This window comes from Acipenser ruthenus, chromosome 8 (assembly GCF_902713425.1).
Source record: "Acipenser ruthenus chromosome 8, fAciRut3.2 maternal haplotype, whole genome shotgun sequence".
NCBI lineage: Eukaryota > Metazoa > Chordata > Actinopteri > Acipenseriformes > Acipenseridae > Acipenser > Acipenser ruthenus.
The window spans coordinates 13168446-13181223 of record NC_081196.1 but is presented as its reverse complement, the minus strand read 5'-3'; the positions used below and the strand labels follow the sequence as shown (position 1 = coordinate 13181223).

Sequence of the window (12778 nt, the reverse complement as noted above, 5' to 3'; positions counted from 1 at the left end):
GCTCTTGCCTGCTGTCTGTTTATTCCTATGTCGTTATTGGGTAGGTGTTTCTGTTTGGAGTGCATTACAAGTCTGTTTAATGTACTGGGACAGGTTAACTTCACCAGTTTTACACAGCCAGGCAGTTGTTGGCGTTCACAGCATGTTGAAGCAATTGAGCAGCTTTTCCGATATTAGCTCGGAAAAGTGGAAAAACGAGAAGAAAAATATTCACAAAATTCAAGATAACACTGTATTCTGTGCCTCTGCAAGATATTTCAGTTCCACTTGCTTAAATAAGAATAGATAGTAAATGTGACTTTGGGATGTCCTTAGACCTGCTCAGTACTTTCATCTCTTATGTCTTGTAATATAATGGTCTGCATTATTTCCTCACCTATCCAAACCAATGATGCCTCGCACTAAATAATTATTTCATTAAAATGTCTCCCTGAGCATTTCAGCAGTATATTCCATTCCAGAGTAGCTCATTTGTGTTAGTCCATATTACAATGCTCACTTTTTCATATGACTTTCTAACCTTTGTTGCTTTATCTGTGTATTCCCAAATCTCTGCATAACCTGTGTTTCGGAACATGTAAACTACTCTCCAATTTCACAGTTTTAAAATCTGTATGAAATATGTTATTTCACTTAATGTAAAAAGGATGAAAAGTAAATGCGGTTCAAAGATTAGGTCTAAAATGTTGGATTTCAGCAAAGATTTAATTAGCTAGTTTGTTGCACAGGATATGTGTGTGCGTGTGTATTTATGAAAGACAATAGGAGACACAAGTACATCATCCATAACATGAAGCACCCATAAATGCATGAAACAATCTTTGTCATGTCTGAATCGTTGGTATTCAATCTGTACCTGATCCACTGTGTGCACTCCACTCTTCAGTGTGTTTCGTTCATGTTATAAAGAAAAAAACATTGTTTTTGTTGGCACAGTTCTAAATAGGCCAGTTGTATGGTTTTTAGTTAGTGTTTTGAATATAATTTGTTATTGTTTACATCTGACTGAGACTTTTTTTTGTTTTTGTTTTCTTAGTGAAATAAAAATATATATTTTAATACCTGCTACTTACTACCTTCCTTCCTTCAGGTCTTCACTTAACAACGTGATCCCGCGGGTCAATGGGTATGTTTACAACGACTTTTAGCAAGCCAAAACGGTTTAACTTCCCACAATACACTGCTTTGTCACACACTTAATGGTTTTTGTATGAAGTGCGTGGATAAAGTGGTATATGGAAGGCCATCCGGATCAAAAACGTGCTATTCAGTACGCGTTAAAATATTTAGTACATGTATTGATTTGGACCAATCAGAATACATAAAAAAATCTGTGCGTTCTATATAAATGTAAATTAGGGGCTGGTCATTTTACAGTCGTGCAGCGTAATTATAAGAGTAGCTCATGACCTTCGGAATAACATTTTTAATTTCAGACATGAAATACGCTTAAAGAAAATCAAGAACAAGGAAAATTGCAAATCATGGCGGAGAGATATTTTCTTCTACGGTGCAAATATAGATTTCCTGAGTGCTGCCGACTTCTTGAGACAGACAATGCTGACCATGCCGTCCGAACACGGCCACGAATTGGGCGGGAATCACAGATGTGAGACGACTTTTAATTGGATAATTTATTACACATACTATTTTCTTTAAATTCGTTGGTTCTCATTTCATTTTCAGTGATCTGATTGGCCAAATTAGTATGCGTAGTAATTAGAATTACAACATGTATTAAAGTCAAATGAGAACGTGTATTAAATAATGCGTCTTTGACCCGGACGGCCTTCCTTTGTGGTATGACCCAAAGCGGGTTCCTGGGTGTTTTGGCTTGATAGACCGTGCAGTACTATTCATTACGTCATATCTAAGGAACACTTTGAATAATTCTTCATATAACTGTGACAAAAACAAACATTCCCAAGTCCCTGGTTTGTCACAGATACACGTTTTTAAAAATGTTTAGGGGTGCTTGTTGGGTGATTTGATTAATATTTCTTTAAAATAATCACCAATTGAATAAAGTCTACTTAAATAATGACTGTTCTCTGACATTACAAGGAAAACACATTTTAAACACATTTATAATTTGCAGACTTTGTAAAATCTATAGGTGTAAATATGCTCATAGCTTTAAGCTATTTTCATTTTGCTGTTTTTTGAACAGGAATCAACCAGCGTCTTGAAATATAATCCCAGGCACGAAGAGCTAATTTAAAACTGTAATGTCTTCACTTTAAATTCCTTGAAAGTGTTAACAGTAGGATAGTACACAATGTACCGCAAGCTGGAAACTAAAACTGGATTGTAACTGACTGTTTTGTAATGCATGGGATTTTGTGTGTTCTTAACAGGTTGCTGTATTGGCTTTATAAGTTTAGTTCAATTTCAGTCTTGACAGAATACTATGGCAAGCCAAATGATCGTTTAGCGATATCTCAAATTGCATTTTAAGATATCTTGAAATATGTATATCTGTAAATCATTTGCAGATATCTTTAAATTAATTTGGGATAAATAAAAAAAAAAACATTTTGAAGATATCTTAATTTCATTTTGAGATAGCTAAACATTAAATAAAGATATCTCAAATTGATTTACAATTATCTTTTAAATAATGTTTTTGCTAGCATGATATGGCAAGCTGTCATTTAATGTTCATTTGGAGTGATCTCTAAATCATTAAGATATCTCAAAATGACTTCCTGTCCATTTGGAGATATCTGTCAATCTTATCTCGAAATAACCAGGAAGCCAAAGACTTCCTGTGAAAATGTGTTTTGAACTGACTTGTTGTCCATTTAGTGATATCTCTGAATGAACAGGGAGTTATTCAGAGATATCTTAAATGATTTAGAGATATATCTAAATGAATAGGAAGTTATCTCAAGATATCTTAAAATGGATATGAGCTGTCTTTAATGGACAGGAAGTAATTTCTAGATACCTTAAAATGATTTAAAGATATCTGAAAATGCATTTAGATATTAAAGCTCCATTTAAAGACATCTGGAAATAATTTTCAGATACCTCTAAATGTATTGTAGATATCTTCAATGATTATCTTAAAATATTTAGAGGTATTTATAAATTAATTTGAGATATCTCTAAATGATAATGGACTTGCCTTAGACTACTACCTGTGAAATGCAAAAGATTACAAAGAAGACTTCAATAGTAAGTGAGACCTGCTTTGGAGACAAACTTGATTTAGGCTACCTAGACTGCAAATTAAATGTATTTATTTAAATTGCATTATCATTTAGCATGGCTGAGCAAAGCCCCACTTCAATTAACAGTTTGTTCTAAAAAATGCAAGCAGAATCGAGAATTTTATCATATTACAAAGGTACGCCAACAACCAACAGCACACCATTCTTTTTATCCTGTTGTAAACACAGCATTGAGGGTCATCATCACCAGCCTTGCTTTTGTATCTTGTCCTCAACCAGGGATCACATGCGCTTTGGGGCTGCAGTCCACTTGCTCACATAACAGATAATCCGGCACTTGTTTTGGTTTTTCGCCACTACACTGATGGAAACATTGCCTTTCCCATAGCAGTTTGGTCAACACGATAAACTTGAAAGTTGCTGTTATTGATATATTATTGCAGCTTGTTGCCTGGCCTTTTCTGCTGTCATTCAGCTTGCATTGGCATATTGTCCTTGATTGTTAATTGATTCTACTGATGCTACGGGGATAAGCAGTTCTAAAGATCCTGCTGATAATTAATTACTTTATTTTATGTATCACCAACCATACTGGCACAATTTGTTTCACTATCCTCTTTCGACCGGCAAAGTGAACTATTTATAATTGAGACCCAAAGAAATCAACTCTTAACTTTCAGTAAACAGTAACAACCAATGGAAAACAAAGCACACAGGAATGTACACAGTTCTGCAAGAGGCTAATCAAATGGTTTTCTTTCTTGCCTTTATAGTGTTCAAATGGAAGAGTGGTGCAATGCATAATTTTGGCAAAACAAAGACCAATCAGAAATCTTGGTGTAGTATTTTATTATAACGTAACAGTTATCACACATTTGAAAAAATATACAGTGTTTAAGCAAATACGTTTTGTTTTAAATCGTTGTTTTTTGTTATTATTATTAGCAGCTGTACAGAGTTTTCAAAGTCTTCCATCCATTATAGTCCTTTCCACTACACAAACAAACACACACACATACAGCCAACAGCCTTCTTGCTACCAATGCTAACCCGAATCAGTTCTTTGGATAGAACCAAGGACAGAGGATGTTTTGCAGTAGAAATCCAGCCTCCATTGAGAGCCTGTGTGGTTGCATCTGCTACACTTTGAAAACATAGTGCTTGGGTTGGCACATATAAATTTAAAACACAAAAAATCCAGAAGTTAAAAAAGGACAACATTATTGGCAATCTGGTTAAAAATTAAGAACAATTGGAGGGAAAAACTGAACCACGAAGCACTGAAAACCATTTTAAACTCTTGAAAGTTGCTGCCAGATTTAGTTGGATCACTATGGTATTTCAGTGTATCCAACAATATGTGGTGCACCTGGTAAAAGTTTCCTACTTGTGGTATATATTTTGCCATAAAGCTGTTGTTCCTATGTGTGGTCAATCAGGCTGTAACAAGGCTTGTGAGCTGTGTGGTTCACTACCTAAGGACTGAGGAAGGAAGGCAGATGAAAGGCTGGCATTGGCTTAAACAACTTCTCTTTGGAATGTCTGAATTGTTATTACTCAACAAAAAAACTACACTACCTAATATTTATATAATATTTACAAATAATATTACATTACAATATTTATTACTAACTTAAAAAAAAGTATGACCATAAATAAAAGCCTTTTTTTGTTCAATAAATTATTATTTTTTCTTTTATTATTATTATTATTATTATTATTATTATTATTACGTTTTGGTCACGTATAATTTATTAATTTTATTAAGTTTTTTTTTCAGGAGCTATAGTCTATAGATTACACCCAAATGGTTATTTGTTCTTTATAAAAAGTTGGATGTGCTGCTGTTAACTGGTAATTAAACCAGTTCACTAACTAAACTCCACAGTAGCATGCTAGTACATTACTCAATTAGAGTGGCATGTGCTGGTTTGATAGCATGTGGTTTCTTTTTTCAGTATTTAGAGTTTTTAGGTAAAGGCAATCAATACCTTGTTTTAGCTGTGTTTTTCTTACAAGATAATGAGCCCTGTAAAGCACTCTGTGAACCCTGCCTTATAGAATACTGAATGGTATTATATAAAAGTACACCCCTCTGTTTCCTCCAAAGCTCTGATACTGTATCATAATACTGGAAAACAAAAGTTTGGTTCTAGAATTGTCCAAGGCTTTTCTCGAACAGTAGTCTTAAATTGTACTACTTTTGTGGCATTAAATATTGGGGGGGGGGGGGGGGGAGGTGAAAGCATTTTACTTTCTCCACCCCATTCTCTCCCTCCTACAAACCAGGGCCTCCAGGTGAATTAAGCAGAAGGAGTCTGGCTGGAGAGTAGTCCATTGGTATGTTTCTAGAACAGGTTTGTCTTGAGGGCGTTGGGTTTCCGGTGGAAGCTGGAGAGCACTCCAGCGAAGGGTCCCACCATGCTGTCTGCAGGCTGCCAGGTCTTCAAGAGCTCAGAGCTTGGGACTCCACTGGGGTTGAGACCACCACCGCTTGAGGTTCCGATACTGGACCAGGCTGGGGCTTTCAGAGCCTGGGGCACACAGGAAGGGGCATTCCCATAGCCTGCTGCACCTGTAGACACGGACACTGGGCTGGGGCTCAGGCTGCTCCCAGGGCTGCCCATGTTCCCGGAGCCAGGGAGGGAGGCGGTACTGTCTGGTGTTGGGCTGCATGTCGACTCTTTTGATTCGTCATCCTCCGATGAGGACCTAGGGTCTCCCTTCTTGGTGCCTGAGTTCCCACTGCTGCTGTTGCCGTTACTGCCTCCCTTGGAGTTGGCAGCACGCTCCTGCTTGCGGAACTTGGCGCGTCTGTTCTGGAACCAAACCTGGGGAAATATAATGAATAATAGTACTCATAATAACCAATTAATGCCTTTGAAAATTGTTTCACATTTTTTTAAGGCACAGTGTTAATGGTCTATTAGCAACCATTCTAACTTGCTCTCAAGAAACAGAATGTCTATTTTTGTAGCATATTGCACAACGTGTACACTTTTTCCCAGGGTGGAATAAAACGTACAGAAGCTTTAAAAAAAATGGTCAGGAAGGTTGTCATTAACAAGCAAATAGCGTAGAGGAGTTTAAGAAATAAAAAAGAAAAAAAAAACACATGCAGTGGTCCTTTTCCGTTACAATAACTTCCAAATCGATATATATATATATATATATATATATATATATATATATATATATATATATATATATATATATATATATATATATATATATATATATACATTGAGCTCCCCTGCTGTTACACTGCTTCACTGGCGGCGTGTTCTCACCTGGACTCTGGCTTCGGTGAGGTCTATCTTGAGCGCCAGCTCCTCTCTTGTGTAAATGTCGGGGTAGTGAGTCTCCGCGAACACTCGCTCGAGCTCCTTCAGCTGCGAGCTCGTGAAAGTCGTTCGGATCCGCCTCTGTTTCCGCTTCTCGTTCAGCCCAGAGGGGTCGGAGAAGAACTTGTAGGGTACTGAAGGGAAACAATTAAAAGAAGTTAATTACATGAAATCGACTCCCAGGGTAGCACAGTACTGCAGTCCCTTCACGCACTGCTGTTGGAGAGCAAGTAGTTAGCAGAATGTAGATTTGTACGTAGTGGTTTTTTTTTGGTTGTTTGTTTGTTTTTTAGCATCCATTTAAAAGCCTAATGCTACAGAGGTTGGTAGATTTTTGTTTGAAGTTCGTATTTAAAATTAATGGGCCTGGATTGGTATAGTTGGCAACTAGGCTTGACCGTCCCGTGCTCCATCTACCAGTACCCAAGCGTAAAACGTTCAGCTGCTGTGCTATTAAGTGGACCTGCCTTTACTGTACTGTATCGTTGGCCATACCTACATTCACAAAAACGTACAAAAGGACATGCATTTGTGGATCCCAAGCATGCTTTAACGAAATTATGCTTAATAACAGTTTAAGGTTACCCCTAAACCATAACTATAACCGCAGGTAATGACATTAATGCTACTAATCGTCATAGATTTTTCTCAGGATCTTTAGGCTCAATAATAGTACCAGTGCGGCCGGGGAACTGGTTACATAATCAATTGACTTTGACAATGTTAAGCGTGTTTCTTATATTGCTATACACCTGAACAAGACATTCAGGATGCAAGATCATAATATACATCCCTATGGATCTTACAGTTGACACTATGAAATGAATAAAGGAAGGGGTTTTATACTAGTACAGCACCATATTCTCCTCCTTGTGAGCAAGTGCTCCTACACACTGGATTAGAACGGTCAGGCTCTTGACGTTTTTTTTTTTTTTTATTGTGTTTGGATTTTGCAGTGCGTTTGTGGGAGCCTACTGCTGCGCACGCATGAGTGATGGCGTTCGTTTTATTCCTATAGCTAGAGTTTAGAGCTGGACCTTAAAATCCCAATCATCAGAGTTCCTTGTGAGCATGTTCCTTCACGTTTACACCACATCCCCCGGTACCTGTCAGCTGCAAAGCCAGGTATACGGATAGTGACGGAACAGAGAGATACCGGTAGTGATGGCGGTACTGCCCGTGGCATATTATTACGGGTTTAGCTGCAGTGGGTTATTTCTTTCATATTCACTGCAGTAAATGATTGCCTTGCTCCGGGGAATTGCGCTCACTGTGAGGGCGGTATTTCGTTTAGAACAGGGGAAGAGTGCTATTAGGATATTGATGTTGATCAGAAACGGGATTAGCCCGCTTTTAAACAAAGAATTTGAAATACCCCTTTTCTGGTTCTTTCCTTTCTTCCTGATCAGTGTTGATGTCAGTTTCTTAATCCCTCAAATGACAATAGGGTGAGAGTAACTTCAGACAGAAAGGGCGTTTTATTCACTGTTACAGTTAAATCCAGAGTGATATTTTTGAAGTCCCAGGTGTAGGCTACTTTAGTTTAAAAAACGTAATCAAAATAAATAAATAAATAAATAAATAAATAAATAAATAAATAAATAAATAAATAACCCCCAGCTATGCGTTGGTTTACTCCAGTGCATTGGTCAATCCGCATTGCGTCTTGATGAAAAATTATAGGGAGTGGTTTACTTTAAATCTTTATAATAGAAGAAGAAGAAGAGGAAGAAGAAGAAGAAGTTAATAGTCGTATATACACTATACAATTATACACAATTGTGTTGTTTTTAATCAAACAAACTGTTTGTGGAAAGTTACTGAATAATGTTAGGTAAATAAAATATAACGGTCTATATTAAACCAGCTCTTTGGCAACGAAGGAGCTATAAGTATATGTAATATTGAAAATAATTTAACTCTGGATCTTAAAATTCGTTTTCATACAATGTAATCGAGTAACACTGACCTGTAGTATATGCATTATAATCTTCTTATTTAAATAGCCTAATGCTTAAAATTGTGTGTCTCAACGGAATAAATTGTTCCAGACAGTTTCAGATAACGGCCCTTAAAATCTTGGTTAACCCTTGACACAGAATTAAGCGACATTCATGTTTGGAAAATGTAGCACTCTTATAAAATACATTATTTCATTTAAAAAAATATTATATCCCCACTTCTGCAAATATTAAATTATAGTGTTCGACAATAGCCTGGGTTGCAGTAACCGAATTATACATTAATGTGTTGAGCTGTGAATACTTAGGCTACTAAAACAAACTCTTGAAGGTAACCAGATTAGCCGCCAAATGTTTTGTAACCGCATTTTACAAAATTAAGTTTCCTAGGCAAGCTATAAAGTCATTGCTGCTGGATTCTCCTCAAAAAGACGCGCGACAAGACAGGAAAACGTCACCGCAGAGTTTATTTGCTGCAAATATTCTGGAACAACATTACGGAAACTTAAAAACATCATAACACTGGATTTGATGTCTTGCCGAAGACATGCATTTGGATCAATGAAAATATATATAAAAAAGTGCGTTCTGTTAGTGATTTATATTAGCAATTGTATTTATCTTATACACATATCTACAATTACCCTTAAAATAAGTATTAACGTTTTGGGGAAATACTGGTTTTAGTAGCTATTAAATATAATGTATAACAACAGATATTATAAAAAATATAAGATACTTGCAAGTATTTAAAACCTTTTGTAGTTTATTTTAGCTGGTAGGTTTACCTGTGGAGTAAGGGGCGGGCTGGTGGTCCCTCAGGGCGCCTAGTGTGCAGCTGGCCGTGCTCAGAGGCGGGCACCCCGGGTTGGCCCCAAAGCTGGTCCGAATGGGGTTGTACTGGAATGTGTTGGCTTGGCTGCACGAGCTGAAGTCAGCATAGGCCGAGGCTTCCATCGCTGCCATGCACGAGTCGTAGGTGTTCAGGTAAGAGTAATCCATTTTGTACATGGGAGGCAGCAGGCAAACTCTGGCGAGCGCGCTTCAAAGCGAAAGAGTAAAGAAACGGTTTTGTAAAAAAATTTAAAAAAAATAAATAAAAAAAATATAAGGCTTGGGTTCAAGCACCGAATAAGGATGCAAAAGATGGTGTCAGGATTTTTAATTCTTTTTTTTTTTTTTAGCTCTCTCGTTTCCCTGCTTAAATCCTGATCTGTTCTTTTCTATTGTCTCAAACTAATGCGCTGTTTCCAGTCCTGTGGTGTATTCTCAGACTCGGTGTTGTCAACTCTCCCTCTCATACATATACGTTACCCACTGTCTCTCTCTCTGTGTCTCGCTCACTCTCTCTCTCTCTCTCTCTCTCTCTCTCTCTCTCTGACTGTCTTTCTTGCTATCCAGAGCCCTCTTTGACAGTGCACTGCTTCTGAGCTGCTCGCAGTGTTTATAATAAACTTGGCAGTCGTAGAGACAATGGCGAGGCGGTGGTCTCTTTGAATGACAATATCTCACAGTCTATTGGGGGGCATTGCCAGTGGACAGCCCACTCCCAGTCTCATGCATGAGTAATTCTCCATTAACCCTTATATATATATATATATATATATATATATATATATATATATATATATATATATATATATATAATTTTATTCTGATATGTAATATTCAAGCATTAAACCATAAAGACAGCATTGTATTTCATGTTATAATTTTATATTTAATTTTTAAAATTGTATTTGCCAATTATTAACTTTGTTAATATTTTTTCATCTTTTTTTTTGTTGTGTGGCTAGCCATTTATTTCGCATCTCTTATATACCTACATGTGTGAAAACTGATGGAGCTGGATCATCTTCCCTATATGTAGGTTACAGATATATGTTTTGCTTTATTCACTGTTACGTAAGAACAACACTTTCACACAGACACATGAGAAAATAAACCGTTCCGTTTTTTACGTTAATAAACACAATTCAGTGTTACACGAAATCTCAGCCGGGCTAATTAAATTGATTTATATTGCTTTACCATTTCGTTAAAAATGTGATTTGGGGAAAAAAATGTATCGCCTCTGAGGTAATATAATAACGAGGGGAAAAAACATAAGCCCCGCCATAATTTGAAATTTCTTTAATATAACAGATGGTTTTCCATTTGACACATTCATAACAAAAGTATAACGGATCTGAAAACTGACACTTAAAGGGCCAGGTACCTAATGAAACCCTAAAAACCGATGAATGAAGCTGGGGATCTAGGCTATACTGGTTCACATTTGCCAACATTATGATGATAAGAAAAACGATATTGTGTATAAGGTGAATAATTATTAACCCGTTATTTATTTGTACTGTGTATACGGCCTGGGGTGCCCTGTCTGTAGCAGATTTCTACAGCCCCTCGTTACCCTGCAAACTTAACTAACGAAATTAAAAGCATTTCGTTTGGTGATAAATATATCACCTTTTATCTGCGAAATTAATTGAAAGGATGCTACCATATTTGCTCAGCCTTGATTAGTACTTAACAGTGCTTAATAGTATTTCACCTCTCAAATGAAGTGAGAGATGTCCGAGGAATTTATTTTTTATCGCATTATGAGCGGTTGGCCAGTTAACTCTATTTTCTAATACCATAGAGCCATTTGCTCACACATTAGAGCGAGGTTACACTTTTATGAATTCCCTTTTAATCAAATCCTCGTAAAAATCGATAATATTTGCGGTTTATGAGCGTGTTTGTTTCTATTTAACTGGTATTAATTCAGTTTTGCTGGAGTAGACAGATATAATAAAATTACATTGCAGTGTCACTGAGAGCGATTCGTTTTTTTCATTTGCGGGGAAATGAAGGCTACATTAAATACAGACTAGATATTAAAATACATTTGGTGATATAATATTGATCATGTAATTAAATTGTGTTTTAAATAAGCAGTTTGATGTCAATTATTATTATTATTATTATTATTATTATTATTATTATTATTATTATTGGTTGTGCCTAATAACAATTGTTAAATTAAGGTATTTTAGAACTGCCACACCTTTATTTTGTTACCATATAGACTACAAGCCATACTAAAACCAATTTTGGATTGTGGCATTTTATTTTTTCTAGCAGAACATTGATTCAAAGGTTGACAGTAACGCGAGATTAACATGCAGTTTTAGGAAGAGAAATTGAATGTAGCAAAATTAATTATGCTTTATCCATAAAAAATATACATTATACATTTATTTTTAATACAGATAGATTGAAATAAATTAATATGTTTATAATAATTGTGACGTATTGTTGTTTACTAACTCGTAACCTGACCTTTAATACTTTAAACACATATATAGCCTGAAGGAATTTGTTGTGTATTTATTTGAACACGATTACATTTTACTGTATTGTTTATATGGGTTATTGTTTATATCTGAATTATCAACTAAACCAAAGAGAGCAGAGGTATTGAATCAGAAAATCCCTGTATATTTGAACACATTATGGTTGTATAGTTTTCATTACTGGAGTTTAAACAGAGGCTCACAAAATAACAGATCAACGTTTTCCCTGTGTGTGTGATATATTACATTTTTAAAGGATTTTGCTAAAAATGTTATTACAATTAATAGCTTCCTTGTCAGCATATTGATAGAAAAAAATACACCAGATAGTGTATAACGGTTGAATCGTGATTTGCTCAATAATCGGTGTAAGACAGAAATTCTCTTTTAAATCATTCCTCTAATCACGTTCCTTTTCCCTTCCTAATTCAATTAGCATCCTTTTCCACCAGCAGAAGGGAGCGTGCCGAGCCTGCTTGGCTATACTGCAGCTCATGTTCCAGGGGTTTCCGATAAAGAACAACACGGACCCTTTATGAGTCCCAATCTGGTCGCTGCATTATTCCTATTCTTCTTCTTGTAGATCTGGCGCATGTTTTATATCCGCGGGGCTGGTGAATTGTAACCAGGTTAGACACGGGCTGCTTCCAGCAGGTTTGTCATGGTTCATTTGGATAATTCGAGAGCAAATAGCTGGTAGACGCTATAGGACCCCATACTCTATCCAAACCCATCCATCACGCACAGCATGCGCCACGCTAAAAGTATATATTAAACTACATTAAGTAGCTTTATTGTGTCATTGTATTGTGTCACTGTTTCAATGTGCAGACTGCAGGTCCTCAGAAATATGGTAATGCATGGAAGATGATACATCCAGGTACCAGTAATTACATGCACAACACGATATAATAGTAGCATTAATAAAATCCATAACGATTAAACATTCAATAGTACTG

The 12778-nt window shown here is 36.3% G+C and overlaps 1 protein-coding gene across 1 annotated transcript; it reads right to left on the bottom strand.

Annotated features, from left to right (window-relative positions):
• Positions 1-4008: 4008 nt before the first annotated feature.
• LOC117972687 (paired mesoderm homeobox protein 2A-like) lies at positions 4009-9967 on the bottom strand. Its single transcript, XM_034922584.2, has 3 exons — positions 9270-9967; positions 6467-6654; positions 4009-6007 (listed from the first exon to the last, which is right to left on the bottom strand). The coding sequence occupies exons 1-3, from the start codon at positions 9490-9492 to the stop codon at positions 5525-5527; spliced, it is 894 nt and encodes a 297-aa protein (XP_034778475.2). The 5' UTR covers positions 9493-9967; the 3' UTR covers positions 4009-5524.
• Positions 9968-12778: the final 2811 nt, after the last annotated feature.